This window comes from Myodes glareolus, chromosome 7, assembly GCF_982192425.1.
Source record: "Myodes glareolus chromosome 7, mMyoGla1.1, whole genome shotgun sequence".
NCBI lineage: Eukaryota > Metazoa > Chordata > Mammalia > Rodentia > Cricetidae > Myodes > Myodes glareolus.
The window spans coordinates 37,030,008-37,054,312 of NC_142032.1; the positions used below are offsets into that span (position 1 = coordinate 37,030,008).

General features: G+C 43.6%; 1 protein-coding gene across 1 annotated transcript in view; it reads right to left on the minus strand.

Annotated features, from left to right (window-relative positions):
• The window catches only part of Dock8 (dedicator of cytokinesis 8), a 203,407-nt gene extending 180,060 nt beyond the window's left edge, over positions 1-23,347 (minus strand). Inside the window, exon 1 of the mRNA XM_087908020.1 lies at positions 23,196-23,347. Within this exon, the coding sequence (XP_087764146.1) occupies positions 23,196-23,248 (53 nt within the window). The 5' untranslated portion in view covers positions 23,249-23,347. The remainder of the gene's footprint in view (positions 1-23,195) is intronic.
• Positions 23,348-24,305: the final 958 nt, after the last annotated feature.

A 24,305-nucleotide genomic window follows, 5' to 3' on the forward strand; every position in this document is an offset into this window, starting at 1 on the left:
CTGATAGCATTAATATTCCTATGTTACAGGTAGAAAAACCCAGGGGCTGAGGAGGAAAGTAAAGAACTTGTAAAATCTGCCCTGAGTGCCAGCGGGGCTGGCAAGAGCTATTTCCTGTGGGCTGTTATCGTGACTGTGGCATCTAACATCAGCTAGGAAGACGGAGTAGCACATGACTCAGCCATAAACAAAGCAGGAGACGGCTAACCCACAGAGACCCAGACACGGAGAGTCCATGACATCTCAGCTGTCCTGTCGCAGACTACAGGAGTCACACGGGAGCGAACATTCGGAATACCTCTTCCTCCCAGATCAGAACCGCCACGCTGCTTCTCCTGGCAAGTAGGACTCAAAATTAATCACGGTCAAGCTGCTTTCACCACATCTCAATGTGGGCTTTCCTAGAAGGCTTTAAATTTAGATGCTCCAAGAAGAAAGAACAAGGCCAACCAACCCGGTTCCTTAGCAGCTGTGTGATTTCCAGTCTGCAGTTACATTCTGGGCTTCTGGTACTCCTGACAGTAATCATGTTTTCATACACCCCTGACCCCACATTATCCACTCCCAATTTACAATTCCACCTTCAATTCTCACTGTTTCCCTCTAGAACCTCAGGCACCTTCTCCATGACTCTCTGGCTATTGCTTCCCTTGCAGACATGACACCCAGATTCTGTGATGTAGACCATACCATTTTTATCTATCAAACTATTTGATCTAGCAAACCAAAGAGGCCTGCACATGGTGATGAAACACTCTGCTCCTTCCTTGTGACTGTAATCCGTGGCAGAGATGCCTAGCTAACTGCCAAAGACCCTTGCTCTCTTTTCACAATGATGAGCGGCTGCCGAAGTTGGCTGCCAGGTTTGCACCATACCTCCTTAGTCCCCTCCCCGTACACACCATTCATCAGTGAACCTTAGGAACAGTGCTGGTCAACGGCCTCAGGGAAACTTCTTACAGTATTTTTGAGTTGAGGAATTTGAGAAATAAATGCAGCATCCTATTCGCCCACTGAATGAAGCCAGGGTAACCTGAAAGCCAGACCACAGCAGAGCATAAAATGGAAGCAGCTGGGCTGGCAAGAGGGAGCCGCTGGTAAAAGCACTTGCTCTCAAGCCTGACAACCCTGGTTGTCTCTGCGCAATCCGGGCTTCAGCAAGGTAATTATGGGTCTGTGAGAAAACCAAGACATTGTTAAGTTCGTTCACCTGCCTCCAGGCAGGGTTATGCTTGTTCTTCCAGACACAACGATGTCTCCCATGGACCAAAGGGTCTCACACAAAGGGTGATTCACGGGCGTCTTTATGGGAGTCAGCGTCATCCATTCTTAGTCTTTCTGCCCGTAAAATGGGCACTGTGATATAAACAGGGAAAGGCAAGAACTTCTGCTTAAACAGTCTGACTGTTGTCATGGAGACAGGATCACCTCCCCTGTAGCATAGGTGATAGAGTTAAATGGTCAAGCATCGTGTAGCACCATCCGACTTGAGTCTTGAGGCAAATGAAGCTCAGCTCCAGTCGTGCGCCTCAAGAAGCCTCACAGCCTCCGCCGTCACCCTCTTAGGATGCTCACAGTCCTTGTAGGGAGGCTAGGAAGCCAGGCGTCATCCTGAGACCCATGAAGAGGGGAGGGAGGGCTCCCAACAGTCAGCATCAAGGGCCTGAACTCCTGCAGGAGGTCATCTGCCCATTTCACCCCAGCTGCCAGCTAGCTGTGATATAACTCCCCCAAACGAAAGCTACAGAAGGCCATGCAGCTGGCCCGACCCAAACAGCCAGACTGCTGGAACCGGGAAAACAAAATCAGCTGTTGTTTTAACTTGCAAAATTTTAGAATGCATTGGTCTCCTAGAACTGCCACAGAATTTTACCATAAACTGGACACCTAAAATGACAGAAACTATTCTCACAGTTTTGGAGGCCACCAGCTGAAACAAAGTGTCAGCTAGGCCATGCTTGCTGAGAAGAATTCTAGCATTGGTAGTGTCTGGCTGGCATCTTTGACATTCCTTGGCTTGTGGGAGGATAGCCACTCTGCCTCAGTCTTCCCATGGCTGCCTCTGGGTCCTTGAGGCTCTTCCCACGAGGACATCAGTGATGGGGACTTGAGACGATCCTAACACAGGGTAGCTTCACTTTAGCTTGATTAGACCTCAAAAGACCTCTCTTTAAATCAAATAAGCTCACATCCCAGAGCTCAGGACTCTTGACAGAGGAACATATCAACTCACAGCAAGTGTGTATCAGAATAAAAATACTGTCATTCTTCTACTTCACACGTAGGAAGATAAATTGTTTTTTTTCAAGATTTATTTATTTTTATATGTATAAGCATTTTCCTCCAACGTCCTCCATGCCTGGTGCCCATTCAGGCCAGAAGAGGGCACTGGGTCCCGTGATGATGTGAACGTGAATGGCCTCCATAGGTTCATATGTTTAAATACTTGGTCTCCAGTTAGTGGAACTGTTTGGGAAGGTTTAGGAGGTGTGGCCTTGTTGGAGGAGGTGTGTCACTGGGGATAGGCTTCAGGGTTTCAAAGAACTTGTGGCATTCTCAGTGTCCTCTCTGCCTCCTGCTGGGCAATCAAGATGTGAGCTCTCAACTGTTCCAGGAACTATGCCTTTGCTCTGCAATTACAGATTCTAACTTTCTGAAACCATAAACCCAATTAAACATTTTCTTTTAGAAGTTGCCTTGGCCATGGTGTTTTGTTGTAGCAATAGAGAACTAACTAAGATCCCTTAGTTACAGATGACTGTGAGCTGCCATGTGGGTGCGGGGAATTGTACCTAGGCACTCTGGAAAGGCAGCCAATGTTCTTAACCACTAAGCCATCTCTTCAGGCCTAGGAAGATAAATATAAACATGAGAAAACTAAAACAAATACCACATTCATAAAGGTAATGCTGTCTATGAAGATGTCATGTCTCAAAATCTCCTATGTGGAAGATATCTAAGTAGAATCTTATTATTCCTTATTACTCTTTATTACTGTTAGAACTCGTAATGGTATGAAAACAGAAGGGAATCGTGTGGGAAGAAGGGAACAAAGAGAGAGTTACATAAGAGTGCGATGGGAACAGGAAAGACAAGAGTTACATGTTTTCTCTCATGTGAAGAATAAAGGTGCATGTGTGTGTGTGTGTGTGTGAGAGAGAGAGAGAGAGAGAGAGAGAGAGAGAGAGAGAGAGAGAGGAGCAGAGGAAGACTACTTGAGATATAGAGGGGTCCAGGACAAGGGAAAAGCGAGGACAAAAAAAAAGAGGGGGGGCATAGGGAGACGAATGGGAGCAAAGAACAACGCATATCACTTCCCTTCACTTGAAAATTCCATAATGACACCCAATATTCTGTAAACTACTACATTTTTAAAGCCTTGACACCAGTACAAAATGACATTTGTTACTCACTGGACAACATCAAAGACTCTAAACACCTTCCTCCACCCCTAGCTATTTAACAAACTAAGTAGTCTATTCTTTCTAAATGCTGCACGTCCTTTCGTCTGTGCAGATCCTGTCTGTGTGAAGTCACAGCCTCCTTGGAGTGTCTGGTTACCGCTGTCCCACTTCTCTCTGTCAGTACAGATGTTCTAGAGGAGTGGCCTCTGTCCGCTTCCTCTGCTTCCTCCGCATTGACTCGCTCTCTAACCCGGTGAGACCCAACTTCCTCGAGCAGGTACTAAACTGCTGCCTCGGGAGATTCCACGAGCCAGCAAGGCAAAGCCAATGGTGCCGGCTTCACCCTTGAAATGTGGCATCTGGGCTCTCACTGCTCCACCAGCTCCCTTTCCTAGTATACGCAGCAGTTAGCCACTCCTCTTATAGTTCTCTTTTGGTATGATTCATGTCCTGGATCCATTCATTTTCTTTTCTTACATCTCCAGGAGAAAATGTATCGTGTGTGTGTGTGTGTGTGTGTGTGTGTGTGTGTGTGTGTGTGTGACAGAGAGACAGAGAGAGAGAGAGAGAGAGAGAGAGAGAGAGAGAGAGAGAGAGAGAGAATATGGAGGTCAGATAACTTGTGAGGAGTTAGTTCTCTCTGTCAGTCTATCCTGTGATTCCTAGGGTTTGAACTCAGTTCAGTGGGTTCAGTGGCAAGTACCTTTACCTGTGGGGTCATATTAATGGTCCCCCAAAATGTATCCATTTTTCAATCATTATTCCCACCTCAGAGATGACTTCCTAATCAATATTTTCCTAATCATGAGTCCCGGACATAGGGCTCAAACCCCAAGTCTGTGTCTCAAAATGCTCTGTGGAAATGGTGCGCACTTTTCATGTATCTGAATCCATCAGGGCAGTATTCTTAAATAAAAGTTCTACAAGAGAAATTCAAGCGTATCCTCTCAAAACTAACTTTTAAACTCCAATTTTCATAAATGTACTCATACCACCTTTATCTTGTTTGTCCATAGAGGGATCCTGATGCTATTAAATATACAAAACTCTGAAGAAACCCTTAAAAGCATGCATGCCCCAAATACAAGTCAAAAACCTTGGTCAGGGATAACACTTGTTATACATCTTTCCAGCCCTTATCATATGATACCAGTGCTTTTCTGTTCATTCTTCACATTACAGATTGAGGCAGGATCTCTGGCTGCAGGTCTGACGAGCTAGGTTGATCCAGGTATTCCCATCTCCCAGGCCAGGAGGACCACCATGCCTATCTGGTTTTTACTGGGGATCAGAGCTTTGGCCCTCACGCGTGTTCAGCAAGTGCTCTGCCCACAGTACCATCTTCCCAGCTCCTAGATTAATCTTTTAAACACAAAAACCAATTGCTGCTTACTTCTATTCCAGTTAATAACACCTGTGCCTTTTCTACGGCCTCTAGGGCCACTCCGTGATTCTAGGACTGCTCCGTGATTCTCTGTCACCTGCTTCTTCTCATCTCTGCTCAGCTCCTCCCTTTGCTCCACTCACACACACTGTTTGTCTTCTGTGGCAGTTTGAATGTAATTGCCCCCATAAGTGCATGGGGAGGGGCACAATTAGGAGGCGTGGCCTTTGTTAGAGGAAGTGTGTCACTGTGGAGGCGGGCTTTGAGGTCTCATATATGCTTAAGCCACACCCAGTGAGACAGACCACTTCCTGTTGCCTGTGCAAGATATAGAACTCTTAGCTACCTCTCCAGCACCATGTCTAACTGCATGCTGCCAAGTCCCACCATGATCATAACGGACTGAACCTCTGAACTGTAAGCCAGGACCAATTAAATGCTTTCCTTTATAAGAGTTGCTGTGGTCATGGTGTCTCTTCATAGCAATAGAAACCCTACCTAAGGCATCTTCCTACACCCTATACTGATCCCTGCACAGTCTGGCCTGGACATGGTCTCTCAGATACTTTAGCTTGAGCATGCCATCTAAGCTGTCCACACCTCATATGCCCTTTCATATCTTTGAACAGCTTTTACTATAGCTGATCCCTCCTTGTTTAGTTGATGCTTTGTTTCTTGTCTCCTCTTTGGAATATTTCTTCTTTGAAGACAAGAGCCTGGCCTAGCTTATTCACAACTCCATTCATAGTTAGAACAGTGCCAGGCGTGGAGTCAGCATGCAGAAAGGAGTCAGTGAATATATACTTACCTGTTTCTCAAGTCCCACCGGTTCCCTTTCAATGTCTGCACGTCAGACCCTTTCCTCATCCTAAATACCACTTCACACCGGGATGGCTTCAGTGCCTCCCTGCCCTGTTCAGGAGCTCCCTGGTCCGTTCTCACATGGCTCACCATCCTTCCCACCTCACCTGTTCCAAGTGTCAGCCACAGCTCTTCCCTACAGAGCCTGGCAGAAACCTCACCTCTTTAGAGTCACAGCCTCTCCCACTCTGGGTTCTACCCGTAACCTGCATCCAGCCGCATAATCCAACAGTGTCCTGTGTTCTAACTTTCCATTTATGGAAAATTTGCCAATCCAGAAGATAGACTGTTTTGTTTCTAAATCCCCTATATAACTAGAAAATTCATCGGCAATAAAAAGATCTGGAGTATTTTCTCTGAATTTGTCAAATGCAAATGGACTAGATATTGTTGATTTAATGCCTGTGTATATTGTATATAGTCATTGTACTTACTGTATATAATTTTCTTATATTAGTTATAGCCTTCCTTTTTATTTTAGACAAAAGGGGAAATGTGATATTTCATTTGTGTTTTAATAAATAAAGCTTGCCTGAAGGTCTTACAGACTAGACAGTGGTGACACACACCTTTAATCCCAGTAGCCACACTAGTTCACCATAGAAGCCAGGCAGCAGTGGTGCACGCCTTTAATCCCATCACTAGAGAGGAATATAAAATGGGAGGAGGCAGCTCTCAGTCTGTCTCATTCTGAGGATTCCTGGAGGCACAATGGCCATTTCGGACTGAGGTAGAGTAAGAGCCAGGGGCTATTTTGTTTTTCTGACCTGCAGATTGAACCCCAACATCTGTCTATGGATTTTTACTAATCGTGCTACAAAACCTCTCTGTTGGTCTGAATGAAAGTATCAGGTGAAGAACAAGATAGAACGGACAAACTTGATGGCAGAATGGGTCAGTTCAATTGCCCTTCTGCAGGGTACTGGGAAAAGAGATAGTGATTGGAATGAAAGGTATTAGTAGAAGAAGCCAGCCAGCCGTAAGAGTCAAAGGAAGGTGACCGTCTTGTTTCTAGAAGAACAGCTGCCACCGAGGCCTGAGACCGTCTTATTAACCAGCAGGATATGGGCTGCTGCTTTGCCAGCCTGTGTTGTCCTCACTAACGTAAGGGAGAGAAACGCACTGTGGTGTAAAGTAGTGTAGGATTGCTGGTTTCCTCAGACTGGGCCCAGCAGAGTAAGTGTATAAAGAGTTCCCAGCTTCTGCTGAACAAACATTCATGTTACCCAGCAGAGACCTGAGAGAGAGAGAGAGAGAGACAGAGAGAGAGAGAGAGATCCAGTGTCCCAGTGAAGGCATGTGCTCCATGTGGAGCACAACAGTGCAGGGCAGCAGGGTGAGGTAGAATCCTCAGGAGAAAGGGTTTGTACCCATGGTCATTCACAGCTCTGCTGTGAGCTGTGGTGCATTGGCTAGATCACGGGAGTAATGGTTCAGTTACACCAGCAAAACACTCAAGCAGACTGCTGACAGGACCAGTCCTTTGCTAACCAACACACTTCTCTAAGTCCTATGGCTTGGGGACAAGCATCTTTATTCTGTGCTTTTAAAAACATGCATTTAAAAATAACCATGTTATTGAGACCCAGATGCCTATCTCAAATGCATCACGGGATACAGTCAGCTGAGGGAGAAATAAAAAAAAGGCTCTTAAAAAATGTCCCGCTTGGTCACCCCAGGAAAAGAGTGGTGAAGTTATAATGTTAAAGACTGGCTGGAAGATAGTGCTAGAGTGCACACATTATGTAAGCACCTGCTGTTCTTTACAATCCCGCATGAGGAGCATCATGAAAGTCAGTCTGAGAAAGCCGTCTTTCTGAAACCACTTTCAGAACTTCTTTCGGCATTTATACCCAGCACAATTTGAGAAAGTACCGCCAAACAGATCTGTGACTTTACAGTTATCACCCCCACACCCCCAGATTGTACCCAAGGCCTTACACTTGCTGAGCAAGAGTGCCACCATGGACTTATATCCCCAAGTCCCAGTTCTCATCTTTAATTCCAGCTGATATTGTCTAAAATAATGGGCCTGTTTGAACGTTAATGACCTCACAGAACACACTGCTTATGGATAAGCATGCGTGTCCATACTCTCTGTCTCTCTGTCTCTGTGTGTGTCTCTCTCTGTCTCTCTGTATTTCTCTCCTCTCTCTCTCTCTCTCTCTCTCTCTCTCTCTCTCTCTCTCTCTCACACACACACACACACACACACACACACACAGAGGACTCAAGTGCAACTCCTCCGAGTGCTCACCTGAGGAGGGAGAGCAGACTTCACATTTATCATTAACACTCCCTTTTTTAACTTAAAAATATCTAAAACAAAAGTCATAAGATGCTGATGCTCATGACTATTCATCTACAGCCAGGCCTCTCAGCTATTTGCAAACTTACAAAATTATCTGTGTTTTCTATACTTTTGAAGACTTTGGAAAAAATAAAGCACATTCTCTCATGCCACGGAGCTTGTTTTTAAGATGCAGTGTTTACTGATCTCTACAAGGATTTCTGAAAAGATTTCCAAAAATGTTTTGGGTAATGCTACTGAAACATCCCCAGGGACATGAACCCAAGGCTGGCCCTCTGCAGACACAGCATGGCCAGGCCACAGGCCAGAAGGCAAGAGAAGCCCCTCCCCTTTTGGTTCTTAATTTTGGTTAGTATCCTTGATCCTTGAAGGCAGGGCCCATGAGTCATTTTTCTTTGTATTTTCAGAGTCTAGCACAGAACTCAAGATATAATGCTCGATAGATAGAATGAGTGAGTTAATGCCTGAGTGAATGTATAAAACATCAAACTACTTGACTTAGGATCACAAACCTACTCATTAAAAAAAATGTTTTCAAACAATATATTTTGATCATGTTTTTCTCCTCTCCCAGTTCCTCCCAGACCTTCCCCACCTCCCTACCTACCCAACTTTATGTTTCAAAAAAAAAAGAAGTCAAAACAAAAGTCAAAAAACACAACCAACAAAACCACCCCACAAAAAAATAAATAAAAACAAGCAAGTAAAAGACAAAAAAAAAAGTCAAAACAAAGTAGAATGAAACAAAACGTCTACAAAAATATCACTGATTACATTTTATGTTAGCCAACTACCCCTGGGCATGGGCTCTGCCCTGATGTGCAGCTGATGTACCTAATGAGACTCCACTGGAGAAAACTGATTTTTCTATCTGACTGCAGGTATCACTCACAGATATCTTCCTGGTTGGGGGTGAGAGCCCATGCCCTCTTTCCCCTCTCCGTGCTAAGACCCCATCTCACTCGATCCTGTGCAGGTCTTGTACACGTTCTCACAATCTCTGGATGTACTTATGTGCATCTGCCCCTTGTGTCTGGAAAACACTGTTGCCTTGAGAACATCCTTCACCTTTGGCTCCGAAATTTTACTGCCTCCTATTCCTCTTGGATCCTTGAGAGCAGGGGTTTAATGAAGATATCCTGTTTAGTACTAAGTGTTCCAAAGTCTCTCCCCCTCTATACATTGTCCAGTTAGAGGTTGCTGTATTAATTCCCATATATGATGTGGGTTGAGTGAGACACTGTTCTATGGGTATAGGAATAGATCATTAGGAGTCATTTTATTGCTGTGTTCTTTTAGCATAATAATAGTAGTAGGTTTTCCCCTAGACCTGTGACTTACCCAGTCTCAGGTTCTTTGCCGCTTATCTAGTCTCAGGTTCTTAGCAGTGTTGAGCCTAGGTTCCATTTCATGGAAAAGGAGTTTCCGTGAATCTAACTTTCCTAATTGGAATTCCTAAATTAAGAAATTTCTTAATTTCCTAAATCCAATTTAAAAAATAAATGGTTTGTTACTCCCATAACATTTGTGCCACTACTGAACCAGTATATCTTGCAGGCAGGACACCGTAGTAGGTCACAGGATTTGTAGCTGGGAAATATTGATGTTACCTTTCTCCTCCAGTAGTGTGCTGAGTAGCTTTCTGCACCATGAACACTAGTCCGCAGAGATGAAGCTTCTGGTTAGGCAGCAACCTAACGTTTTCGTGTCTGATAACATGTAAGTGTTCTCCAGCAATACAGCCTTAACATCAAGTTGTGGAGAACAACCCATAGCCTTGGCGATAGGATATGACGTTTGGGGTTTCTGTGGAACCCCTTTGACCAACAACTCAAAAAGATGTAATCCATTTCTGGCACTGGAGATTTTACTTGGTGGCATAAAAATGTCTAATTGTTTCTCTTATTATTTGATGACTCCATTCAAACCTCTTTCATATATGTATATACTTTAGGAAGCTTCTATAATAGTAGGTTTCTATATGGTTTTTCAAATGGCTTCTAGTGTTAGCTGTCCCTCCCCAAATTCTTTACCTTTCTCTCCCACCCCTCCGGACTTAATCCTTCTGTTCTAGTTTCTGTGTTGTCTCTCCATAGCAATACAGTCTACGCTCCTTTCCTAGGGAGATCTCCTCCTCCCAGCTGGTCTCTTACTAGGCACTTAAGCTCTATGGTTATCCGATACTTTAAAAGATAATATCTGCGTGTAAAAGAAAACATACAATATTTGTCCTGTGGAGTCTGGGTCACCTTACTCAGAATAGTTTTTTCTAGCTTCATCCATTTACCTACAAATTTCATTTTTTAACTGTCAACTAATAGTTCATTGTATAAATGTACCACATTTTCATTATCCATTCATCAACTGATGGATATCTATGCTGTCTCCAGTTTCTGCCTATTGTGAATTGAGCAGCAATGAACATGGATGAACAAGTATCTTTGCAGTAGAATGTAGAGTAGAGTTCTTTGGATTTAAGCCCTAGAGTGGTTTATTGGATCTTGAAGTAGATTGGTTCCTAGCTTCCTGAGGAAACACCACATTGATTTCCACAATGGTTGCATCACTTTGTGCAATGAGTAAGTGTTCTACTTCCCCAATTCTTCCCAGCATCTGCTATTATTTATTTTATTGATCTTGGTCATTCTGACTGGTGTAAGATAAACTTCAAAATAGTTATAATTTACATTTTCCTGATGGCTAAGGTGTTGAACATTTCTGTATTTCTCAGCCATTTTTATTTCCTCTTTTGAGAACTCTGCTTTTTTCTGTACCCAATTTTTAATTGAGTCATTTATTTGCTTTTGGTTTTTTTGCTTTGCTTTGTTTCTGCTTTTTAGTTCTTTGTATATTCTAGATTCTAGCCCTCTATCAGCTGTATAATTGGTAAAGATCTTTCTTTGTCTCTCCACCCTGCTCTAATGATGATGTCCTTTGCTGTATAGAAGCTTTTCAGCTTCACGACCTGCAACATTTGTTGAGGATGCTGTATTTTTTCTCCAGTGTGTACTTTTGGCTTTTTTGTCAAAAAATCAGGTGCCAGCAGGTTTATGGACTTTTGTATGGGTCTTCCATTTGATTCCACCGATCAATGTGTCTGTGTTTATGCTAACATCATGCTGTTTTTATGACATCCCTGTAATACAATTTGAAATCTAGAAGGTGATATCTTCAGCAGTTCTTTAATTGCTCAGGATTATTTTAGCTATCTTGCATTTTTTGTGTATTCTATGAGTTGAAAATTGTTTTTCTGTTGTTGTTTTCAGTTTCTGTGAAAAACTATGTTGTACTTTTGATGGGGATTGCATGGAATCAGCTTTTGGTAGACAGCTGTTTTATATTAATCATACCATGAGCATGGGAGATCTTTCCATCTTCTATTGCCTTCTTCAGTTTCTTTCTTCAGTGTCTTAAAGTTTTTATTATATACCTTTGCTTGTTTCTGTTCCATTTATTTAACCGTTGAGCTTGATTATTTCTTCCTGTCATTATAGGACTTTCAGGTGTTGCTAAGTTACTAATATGAGATCTCTAAGTTTTTGTGTTGGCCCTTAGTGCTATGAGGTTGCCTCTTAGAATTGTTTTCATTGTGTCCCATAGATTTGGGTGTCTGTTTTTATTGTTATTCAACTCTAAAAAAAGTTTTAATTTCCTTCTTGATTTCCATTTTTCACTCAGTAGTGAATCTGTCGTTTGGTTTTCACAAGTTTGTCTATTTTCTACTATTTCTCTTTTTGTTAATATCCAGCTTCAATCTGTGGTGGTCAAACAGGCTATAGAAAGCTATTTCAATTTTCTTATATTTTCTGACTATAAGAGACTTATATTTGTGTCCAAGTATGTAATCAAATTTTGAGAGAGTTCCATGAGCTGCTGAGAAGAAAGTATGTTCTTTGTGCTTGTGTGAGATGTTCTATAGATTATCTGCCAGGTTCATTTGATTTGTGACAGTCTTCAACTCCAGTATTTCTGTTTAGTGTTTACCTGGATAAACTGTTTGTCAGCAACAGTTCATTTGTCAGCAAATGTAAGTCATCCATTATCACTGTGGGAGGGTCAATATGTGATTTTAGCTGTAGTAGTATGTCTTTTGTGAATTTGGGTGCCTTTATGTTTGGTGCATCATCCTCTCGGTAGATTTTTCCTTTGATGAGTATGTAGTGTCCTTCCCTATTTCTTCAGAATAGTTTTTGTTTGGTCTATGTTATCAGATATTATAATCGCTATAGATGCTTGCTTCACGGGTCCATTTTCTTGGAATATTTTTCCCATGCTCTTACCCTGAGGTAATGTATAGCCTTCATGGTACAGTGTGTTTCTTAGATGCAGCAAGAAGATGGATTCTGTTTTTCACTACACTCTGTTAGCTTGTGTCTTCTTATTGGGAAATTGGGATCATTAATACTGAGTTAGGCATGAGAAGCTTTGACTTTTTCCTGTTACTTTGCTGCCACGGTGTGGGTCCCTCCTTTTATTTTCTTGTCTGACGTTACTTATTTCTGTGTTTTCTTAAATGTGGCTAACCTCTCAGGCTGAAGTTTTCCTTCTAGTGCTTTCTACAGAGCTGGATTGGTAGAAATTGCTGAAATTTGAAGTTCATCATGGTATTTTTTTCTTTTTCCTGTTGTGGCTGACAGTTTTGCTGGGTATGTCAGTGTGGGCTGCCATCGGTGGTCTCTTAGAGCTTGTGGAACATCCATCCAAGCCCTTCTGGCTTTTAGAGTCTGCACTGAGAAGTCAGGTGTTATTCTAATACGCCAGCCTTTATATGTTATTTGGTCTTTTTCCCCTGTAGCTTTAACTATCCTCTTTGTTCTGTACATTTAGTATTTGGCTTATTATGTGTCATGGGGAATTTCTTTTCTGGTCCTGTCTATCTGGGGTTCTACACACTTGTACCTTGATGGTACCTCCTTCTTTAGGGAAATTTTCTTCTGTGATTTTGTTAAAAGTATTTTCTGTGCTATTGACCCAGGCTTCTTCTTCCTCTACATCTATTAATTGTAGATTTGGTCTTTCCATAGTGTCCCAGGTTTCCCGGCTGGTTTGTGCCTGGAGTATTTTTAGATCTCACACTTTCTCTGACTGTGGTATCCCTTTCTTCTGCGCTGTCCTCAAGACCTGAAATTCTCACTTCCATATCTTATAACACATCTCTTGAACAACTGTTTGTGTTTTTCACAGTCTTCATTAAGGCATTTGTTCACATCCTCTTTAAATTTCTTGCACATTCAAAATTGCTACTTTGAAGCCCTTGTCTTGTGCTCCGGCTAAGTTGCCTTTCTCCGGACTCATTGCAGTGGGATCACTGGCTTCTGGAGGAGGCGTGTTGTCTGGGCTGCTCATGTTTGTGTTTTTGGCTGGGCTCTAGGCAGCCAGGGTTATGATGTCTGAGGTGGGTTTGGTGTGCATATCTAGTCGTGTCTATGTTGGAATGTGTTCTGTTCTTTGGTTAGTGTTGCCTGGTAGAAGAGAGTGCTTCTGCAGGTCAGTCAGCAACACTGAAGAATGGAAATGGGCTAGTCGGGACTGAAGGGGGCAGCAAGGAAGAGTTAGGGGTCCAGGTTCTGCACCAAGAGAGAGGATCCCTAGGGAGTGGAAGGTAGGTGGGAGGAAGGGCTCTGGCAGGCAGGCTGTAGTGAAGCTAAGAGTCGGTGTGGAGAGATTGGAATGAAGGACAGGAAGTATAATGAAAATTGTCTACCACCCTCTTAGACCATGTGACCACTAGGGGGTCCCTGGTAGAAAGCATTCTGTCAGGGGGACACTCGGTCTTCAGCAAGAGCCTAATTTTCTTTTTTAAATCAAGAGATAAGAGAAAGATGGCTCAGCTGGCAAAAACCTTTGCTGGCAAGTCTGACAACTTGGTGATTCCCCAGAACCCAAATGGTGGTCCTCTGAGCTCCACACATGTGCCATGGCACCAGAGTGCCCGCACACATATGCACAAAGGCACAAAAAAAAATAGAGATATCAATGTAAAAGACAGAGAGAGAGGAGGGTAGAATGGATGGAAGGAAAGAGGGGATCTGGAAAGACGGTTCAATGAATTGCCATGCAAGAGTGAGGAAAGGAATTCAGACAGCCAGAACCCAGGTAGCGGCTAGGTAGGTATTGAGGCCTTCCCATAATGCCAATGTGTGGAAGGCAGAGACATGGACTCACTCTCTAAAGCAAGATGGCTGGCCAGGTCAGCCAAAATGGCAAGTTCAGAGTTCAGTGAGAGACCTTTAAAATACTGAGAAAAAGTAACAGAGGAAGGTTGACATCTGATGTCAGCCTGGAGCATCCACACACCGCATGCTCCTCACACACACATACACACACATGTGAACACACATGTGTGTATGACTATACACACAGACATATGCAAAAGAGGAGAGAGAGAGAGAGAGAGAGAGAGAGAGAGAGAGAGAGAGAGAAAGGAAGAAGTTGTGGTTGATTTCAGTTCTGCATTTCTTAATCTAGTTGTACTTTGGCTTTGTTAAGTTTTGGCCTTTATTGTGAGAGACAATGGAAGAGGAAGCCAGGAAGCTTTAAGAGGTTTCTAAGTAGCCAGGCAGTGGTGGTGCACACCTTTAGTCCCAGCACTAGGGAGGCAGAGGCAGGTGGATCTCTGTGAGTGCAAGGCCAGTCTGGTCTACAGAGTGAGTTCCAGGACAGTTTCCAAAGATGAACAGAGAAATTCTGTCTCAAAAATCAATTTAAAAAAAAAAAAAAGGTTTTGTTTGTTTCTGGTTTTTTTTCCCTATCTTTTCTGGAAAAGAAACACAAAAAGCATAAAAAAAAAATCTCACATTCCCTATTCTCTCCATCAGGAAAACATATTTTATTTAAAATGCTTGGCATTTATGCAGTCAAAGGGGTGCTGATGGAATTAACTGTTAAGCAAAGTAAAACAACAACAACAACAGCAACCAAAAAAAAGACCTCAAAACAAAAACAAAAATACTACCCACAATTCAAGGCCTGATAATTAGAGTTTATGGCAAAACCAATAAAGAAGTTGTCAGACTAGCCTGAAAGCTGCATTATCCACCTAGTTATTCTAGGAGTAAAGTGGAAGGAAGGAAATAAGGTCAAGTTAGTGGCCAGCATCTTGGGTTGCACTTTAAGCAAAAGGGAGCAATGTGTGACTGTTTTTAATCACTAAAAACAAACTAACAAAAGTTACTGCAGAGGTTACTCAGTGATCCAGGAGAGCAACTGAACAGGAGGTTGGGAACATTCAGGCAAGGAGTCAAAACTAACAAAGAAACACTTAAAAGAATGATAAACCCTTGGTTGAAGGCAGGGTGGGCCGAATGCAGGAAAAGCAGCATTTTCCAGGCCAGAGGTGGGAGTAGGAAGTGATAACCCTCTTCTGGTAGCCGGAAGAGCTAGAGCTGGGGGACCGCTCAGTGGGTAAGGTCAGGAGGACCTGAGTTTGGATGCCATCGCCCACATAAAAAGCTTGGCATGATCACATGATCCTGTAAACCCAGCTCTGGACAGCCTGCTTAACCAAAAACCAAGAGCATACCCAATGTCCTTCTGGCTTCTGCATGGATATATACTGCACACACATGCATGCATTCACATTAAAAAAAAAAACACCTTGATTTTTTTTTTAAAGTAAGCAATTCTACTACTAGAAATGTATATGGAGTATTTGCAGAAGCGCAGAGAACATGCTTTAGACTGTTCCATCAAACTCTCCACTATTTTACAAAAAATGGAAATTATCTTAATGCCCAATAATAGCTACTTCAGTAAATCATAATACACTTGCACTATTTATAATATAGGCCTACAATAATTGATATGGAGAGTTCTTTACACATATTAAACTTAAAGATTATAATGCAGCATGCACAAGATGATTTGGGTTTTGTAAAAATTAGGAGGAAGTGTATCCAACTGTTAAGAACCATTAATTTATGCGTGGTTGAAATGTGGGTATCTTTTCCCCTTCTGGCTTACTACACTTTGCTATTTTCCTTTTACTGTGCTTCTGCTTTAGATGTTTTTTTAAATTCTACAAGGGAATGGGGGAATGTGGATTAGGAAGATGGCTCAGCAGGCAAAAGCACGTGCTTGCACAAGCCTGATAATCTGTGTTCAGTAAAATGCCTGCCACCCAAGGAAAAGGCCAGATGCAGCGATGCACATCTGTAATTCCAGCACTCTCTGCAGTGATGTGGGAGGGGGAGACAGGAGAAGTTAGTGAAACCAGCTAGCCTAGAGTACACTCTAGCAGAAATAAGGGACATCCTGCCTTAGTAAGGAGGCAGATGAGAACCTCTCTGCCTGGCAGCACTGCCTATCTCTCCCCTGCCTAGCTATTGGCCATTCAGCCCTTTACTAGACCAATCAGGTGTTTTAGGCAGGCAAAGTAGCACAGCATCACAGAATTAAACACATACAACATAAAAGAATGCAACATGTCTTTCTTTGTATCATTAAACAAATATTCCACAGCATAAATGAAGGTAACACGTCTTAAAATAATACACCACAACAAGAAACAACTCCCAAAAGTTGTCCTCTGATCTTCACACACACACACACACACACACACACACACACACAGTGTCTTCTGTTCTGCTTGCAGTTTCTTTTCTCCTTTCTGCTCTCTCAGGAGTTGCATTTGTTGCATTTGGGTTCAAGCATGCATGCATGCATGCACACATGCATGTGTTGCTATTTGCAATAATGATCCTCAATTAGAAGAATGGAAGCTGGGTCTGGTGGTGTATGCTTTTAATCTAAGCGCTTGTGTGGATGAAGCGTAAGGATCATCATGAGTTTGAGACCAACCTGGGCTATATAGCAATCTGACCAGTAATAATAAGCTTGGATGCTTATAGGATCAGGAATAGCACATTTCTCTTGTTTTAACCTTTAATAAAATTGCCCCAAATATTAAGTATCTAGTTGTTTGCCACTTAAAGGACCCAAGTGGCCCTACTTCTTAAGAGTTCTCCAACAAGGAGACCAGTGGGGTGATCTCCGCCTTTTCATTCCCTTGCGTGTTTGTGATGTCATCCCATACCCTCTCTAGCTCTGTGAGGAGAGCTGAGACAGGAGACCTGGTCTTTGATCTCTCCCTCTCCCCGGGGAGCCATATGATGCTGTGTTTCCACTCCGTGGGCCCACAAGGCTGTGAACAGTGCCTCACAAACGTATGTGAAGGGTCCTCCACTAGACAGGTATTTGCTTTTCACCACTGAGGTGTCTTTCTAGCCCCAAGTGGTTGTTTTTCTTTGAACTTTATTTTATTGATTCTTATTGTGTATACGTATGTGTGAGTGAAGGGGTGCAGGCGTGACCACCAGAGGACAACATTATGGGGTCAGTCCTTTCTTCCACCTCCATGTGGCTCCTAGGCACCAAACACAAGTCATTAGGCCTGTACAGCGAGACCCTTGACCAATGAGCCATCTGCCCATCTCTTCTTTTTTGTTTTCTTTCTGTCTGTCTTTCTTCCTTTCTCTTTAAGTATTGGACTTGGTACATGCTGGACAAGTGTTCTGCCACTGGGCCATATCCCTAGCCCTCTTTTTACATTCTGAGACCGGGTCTAAGTTTCAGAGTTTGCATTTGATCCTGTAACCCCCCTGCCTCAGCCCTCTAAGTAGCTTGAATTACAGGTTGGTACCTTGGGGTTGTGCTTGAATGAAAACTTTATGTAACTTTATTCTTTTATAGCACCTGGTTTTATCTCCCAGAAAATTATCCTAATGACTGGTATGATGAATGCTTTGTTTCACTTTTAAAAAATTGTACTTGTATTATTATCATGCGTACATGCTGTGTGTGTATGGATGTGAGTGCACGTGCTACGGTGAATATGTAAAGATCAAAGGACAACCTTGGAGAATCAGTTCTCTTTCCATCGAGGGCAGGTCTCTAGGTGGTCTGACAAGTGTTTGTGCCAGCTAGGCCATCTGACTGGCATGTCTTTCTTTTTTTAAGAAAATTTAAAATTTTTTATTGTTTATTTTAATTTTTATTCACAAATAATAACTACTTATTTATTGAGTATACTATGATACTTCAGTATATGTACTTTTTATCAAATAAAATCAATGATGAACATTTTCATCTGCTATCATTTCTTTATAATTTTTACTTGTGAGATTTCATACATGTATACAATAAAATATGATCACATCCACCCTTTTCCCTTCTCCAACTCCCCTTATATTCTCTCAATATGTCCCCCTCCCAACTCCACATCTTTTTTTCTTTTTCAGTCACACCAAGTCCAATTAGTGCTGCCCACGAGCACATGGGTGTGGGGGCCCCCCACTGGTCCTTCAAATAAGAATTCTCCTAGCTCCAGTAGCTATCAGCTGCCGCTGACTTCTCATCGAGGGTGGCAGCTAGAGAGCGTCTCCCTCACCATGCTGGAATTTTGGCTGTCTGACACGATACTTAGTAGATAGTAAATATTGTTACTTCTTTATCTTAAAACAAACCCAAGACATTATGGTGTGGTGAGTAGGAGGGCAAGATTCTGGAGACAGACTGAATACAAATCCCAGCTCTGACCTCAAGCAGCAGTGTGAATGGGAATTTACATAATTTGTCTGAGTTCTCTTTCCCCGTTTGTAAATGAAGAAAGTAATTGTTCCTAATTCATCGACGTGGGTGAGTTACGATAGAAACATTTAGATCCATATCCGCCACATAGTAAGTGTGGTCGTTTGAATGAGAACTGTTCCCCACAAGCTTAGGCATTTGAACACTTGATCCCCTGTTGGCAGATCTGTTCAGGGAAGGGGTGTAAACTTGATGGAGGAAGCATGCTTTGAAAGTTTAAGCCTTGTCCCGCTACCAGTTTGCTGCTTCTGCTTCGTGTTTGCAGCAGAAGATATGACCTCTTGGCTTCCTGCTCTGATAGAACCATAAGCCAAATTAAATTCTTCCTTTGTAAGTTGCTTTTGGTCACGGTATTTTATCACAGCAACAGAAATTAACTAATACAGTAAGAACTATCATATCTTCTATTTCGTTCAATCCTGGGTGTCCAGAAGGTTATTAATAACCCCCAACAGTTTATGTATTTTCTTTCTTTATCCAAAGTTCTTATTTTACTTTAACATCTGATCAAGTTCTGCACCTATTCTGTGTTTGAAAGAAACAAGCGATAAGGGATAATGGTTGGTGGTAAAACACTTGCCTAGCATGCAGAAGGCCCTAGGTGTAATACCCAACAGTGTATAAAAGGATAAAGAAACCAAGGTACTGTTTAATGAATTTTTACAGTCTTACTAATAATTTCTGGCACCTACAAAAGCAGAAAATTTCAGTAACTGAAAAAGTCATTAACAAGGGATTGCTCCCTAAAGGACTATGATACATCCAATACAGCAGTTCCAGCTCCTAAAACCCCAAACACAACATGATTGTGACTACCTAATGCAGATCTTGTCTCTCTTCTGCATGACAATCAGGGAAAAACTAAACTCAAGACAAATGCATATTGCTCACCAGGAAGTTAACTTTACTCTTACCATTCACAACAATTCAGTGGGTGTTCTGTGCTCTACGGCTCTAAGCTACAGGTTCTGGAGAAATGTCATAATCTACACAACAATATACAACATCATATACAAGGGCTACCATCACATGGGACGCTCCCAGCACGCCCTACCTCAGGGTTTCCAGCACTTGCATCTACGCTTGTGAGAGCATGAGAGAGCCAGACAACCATGGGGAGACAGCTGCTGGCTGCCTTCTCAACTTCCTCTGGCTTTGGCCCTGGCCCTGCACTGGGCAGTGCTGCTTGCAGGAAGCCACAGAAATTTGAACGCGGTGGGGAACATTTTTCACAGGCTAAGAGACCGTTCATGCCTTGGTGAAGCTGAGGCACAGAGTCGAGCTCCTCGCAGTTGTAACTTTTAGTATGTCAAATTGCAGTATTTCATCGACAGAAAGAACAGTGGTTCACCTGACAAATATCTTAAGGAATATCATCGTTAAATAAAAAAGTGAAAATAGGAACTTGTACTAAAAGTCCTAATGGCCATATTTCAACACAATCTTACTTTTGGAATTTGATCTATTTTAAAATAAAATATTTTGACATGTAAAGTCAAAGACTTTTTTTCCATGTTTCACACCACAAACCATCACACTGTTTACATACTCTGCACTACTCAGAAACGGAATTGTCAACGTTGTTACTGAAATGATTTTTAAAAGTTAATTCTTTGCTTTTAAAGGGAATTCTCATACCACGTGGATCAAAATAGCGCAGACTTAGCGAAGGGTGCTGTCCTAAGCAAGCTGCAGTCCTGACAGCCACTGTTGACAGTGTGGCTTTTAAGAACTGACATGGCCTTGTGCAACCTACATCTCCAGCTTACTTTCCCCCTCTATTCTCGTTTCGTTTCCCTCTACACAGTAAAATATCTCCAGCTTAGGGGGAGGAAAGGGTTTACTTGGTTTACAATGTCAGGTCACAGCCCATCATTTTGGGGAAGTCAAGGCAGGAGCTCAAGCAGCTAATCATACCCACGACCAAGCACAGAAGGGGCATAGACACACTCTGGCTTGCTTAAGTCCGCTTTCTTCACTGTAAGGCAATCAGGAAACGAACTGCCCACACCAGCTAGGTCTTCCTCCATCAAATAACAATAGAGAATCTAACAGAGCCAAGCCCACAAGCAAAACCAATGGAGAGAGCCCATCATTTAGACTGCTTCCCAAGTGATTCTGGATTGTGTCAAGTTGGCAAAGCTAAACACGTCTGTACAAGATGACTTGTGTGTCCTAAGGTTTTGTGATAACAACATCTGAAACACAGGGTGTGATCTTTAAGTGGTGGGTTTTAATGTTATATTACCACTAGGTACATTCTGATTAATCCACCCTTCTGAAAGTTATTCCTGCCAAGCCCTTAGAGTAATTCTTGCACCCAATATACAGAATGGTATAAAGGGTATAAAGAAAACTCACAGAACAGAAAAATGCAATTTATCTTCTCTGTAGAAGATTAGAAAACATCTTACATTTTACTTTCCTGGGTGGGCACTTCTTGGCCAGATTAGAACAAACATTCTGTTCCAATGAGTATTCCGGGGTTCTCGGCACGGTATAGGAAATGTGAGAGACATCAACCCCAGGAAAGCTCAAGGGGGTGTTAGCATCCCCATACCCACCCCCAAATGATCTCTGCCTAGATAACACTCCAGCTTCAGCTTTCCTTATTTTTCTTCTTCGACTCTCGGAAATGGTGACATTAAAAATGGCAATGGCCGGGCTGAAACTAGCGACACTGTTACAGGAGCTAACAGTGACCTAGCATTTACTCTGAGCCAGGCTTTATGAGTACTCTGTCCCCACTCTACTTCTTCACTCAATTCCCCTCACAAGCAGAAGAGGGAGAGACTATGGTCAGAAATTAGGATTATTCCCTCTTACACAAAAGCCAGATGTGGCCTTTTTTTCAACCCCAGCAATTGGGAAGCAGAAGTAGGAGAACTTCTTGGAGTTCAAAGCCAATTTGGGCTACAAAGTGAGACCTTGGAGAGACAGAGAGAAGGGGGAGGGGCCAAAGTTAAGAAAAATTTAAAATGTGTACGCCCAACGTTATATAGTTAGTTTGCAATAAGCAGCCCATTTGTAAGCAAATTTGATTGTACTCTAGCTCTTGATTTTTCTAACACTGTTTTGTTTGGGTTGTTGTTTTTGTTTTGTTGATTGTTTGTTGCAAGATCTCTAGACTGTCATTTAACTTGTGATCTTCATGTTTCAGCCTCCTGAGGGCTGGGATTATAGGTAAGAACACCACATCTGGCTCAAGCCCTTAATTCTTTTGTTTGTTTTAGTTTTATTGAGACTGGGTTTCTCTGGAGCTTTGGAGCCTGTCCTGGAACTAGCTCTTGTAGATAGGCTGGCCCCAAACTCATAGAGATCTGCCTACCTCTGCCTCTGAGTGCTGGGATTAAAGGTGTGCACCGCCACTGCCAGGCTCAAGTCCGTTACTCTTAACCCTTGGGTTCCACCAACCCCATAACTCCTTGTAAGATTGCCTGCAGGGTTAATTTAGGCCTGGGTCACTCGCTTTAGATCAGTATCACCCCACCTGAATCCTATCATCTTCCTGCCCTTGTTCCTGCTTCCTGACTTGTTTCTTTCTCAGGACAGGGACAAGTAAGGAGAAGCAGCTAAACCACCATGACATCCACCAAAAACTCCTATGCATAGCCCTTACTACCCCACAACAGCCACGAAACCCGATTCAGAAAATAAGTTCCCGCAGGAAGATTATCTGCTATGATTTATGGCTTTAGACTAGCACCCTTTAGCCTGCAACATTTGTATATAGTCCACATTAATAATTAAACTAATTTGACAGAAGAAATAGTGACGTCAGAGAAATGGTTTGCTCACAACTCCACAGTGCAGCACCATAGGCCCTCTGAAGTCCTTAACTGATTGCTATTCAAGGATGTGATACCTAGCGGCTCACGCTTCACTCTCTAGCAGCCCAAAGATGAATTTACTGTGGATCAACTTCCCACAAGCTCAATTGAAAAACACAAAAACAAAACAAACTGGAAATCTTCCAGAGGGCTGCCCTTCACAGTGGAGTTCCACGTTATCTTTCAGCCAGGCAGTCTAGATTTCCCAGGTCAAGGCAAAAATGCCCCTGAATGCGTGTCAGCAGTTTTCAGTGGAGGAAGCGCTGTCGCTCAAGTCTACGAGAACTCTGAGCAATCAACACATAGAGATGTCGCCTGAGCAACTCCGATTATAAATTGACTGGAGTGCTATAGATCTTTAAATGTCAGCTACGGCTCGTCCCTTTTTGCTCATTTAAATGAAGAATTTTAAAAATCACTTTTTCCACTTCATTGCTGGCTCCCTTTGGACCAAGGAATAAAAATAGCGATGTCATCAGGAGCCAAGATCCTTTCTAGAAAAGAAGGGGAGGTTGAAAGAGCCCTAACCCTGGCACGGACAGACGGATCTGCTTCAAAGCAAAGCTGATTTCATCCACTTCGCTCCTCTCCCCTTTTCCAACCTGGAAGGAAGGCGCAATTTGTAAGACAAGTCCCGGCGCGCGGCACCGCACACGCACACTCGGGTCCCGCCACCTGTCAGAATGGCGAGGACGGCTCGAACCACGCGGGGGTTGGGGAGGTGGCGCGAGAGGCTTGCTCGGGGAAGCGGCACGGATGACGGAGGACACCGAGGACGTGGCTGAGTCCCCGCGCGCCCCGCCGCGGACTCGTCTTACCTGTTGATCTTGAGCGCGAAGGCGCGGCGCTCGGCGCTCGGCAGCGTGGCCATGGCGCGCGCGTGGCTCGCCGGCCTCGGGACTCTCGGGGGTGCGGGCGGACGGGACTCGAACGCACAGCCGCTGCTGCAGCGCCCGTCGCGCCCGCCGCCAGCCTCATCTGTCAGCCGCGCCTGGAAACTTCCGCCTTTCCACCTTGGCGGCGCAGCTCCCGGGGGAGGGCCCTGCACCGCCGCCCACAGCGCCGCCCGGCCTGGCACGCACCGAGCGCTCGACGAGGGCGTGGACGGAGCGCGGAACTGCGATCCGGATGCTCCGAGTCGCCAGCCGCAGGCGCGCGCTTCCCGCCGCTGACCCGGAGTGGAGAGGGACGCCGGCGGGCGAACAGGGACCGCGAGCGCTGGCCGGAAACGCCGCCGGCGGCCGGAGCCGGGGGACAACTGGGGCAGCTGGGGCAGCGCGCGCCCGGTCCAGCAGCCTGGGGCTCTGGAGGGGTCTCCTGGAGAGTTGACGCCATTCCCGGGAGACGACAGTTTGAAAACAACAATAACAACAAAACGGCAATCTCATGGGACACCAGTCAACTTTTCCAACCGAATGCGCACTATCATTCATGGAACACTTTATTATAACAGATCCGTCTCAGGAGTAAATATTGTGAGCTATATATTTTTTTTCTTTTTACGACCGGAGATAAACTTGTTTTCCCCTGAGGAAACACTACACACAGCGTTGAGATTCGTGCATATCTCAAGTGAGGTTAGTTTCACTTGGAAAAACTTGACCAGCCCACCCCTGGCACATAGGAGAAATCTGAAAGAGGGAGGAGAAGAAAGAGGAGGAGAAAAAAAATTCCCAAAATATGAGGATGGAAAAGCATGTGCCAGTTACAAACCATTCTCTTGGTCCAAGTTGTGCTGTGTGAACACTCTTTGTGGGTCTCTACTTGTCAACTTGCCTTAGAAAATATGAAAGGGGTGTATTTGTGGTTCAAAGCTGCAGTGTTTAGATATGAAAGCCACAAGCCATATATGGCTGTTGACCACTTGTATTTTTGGTTAATCTGAAGTGAGATGGGTTGGAAAATAAATACACTCTAGGCTCCCAAGA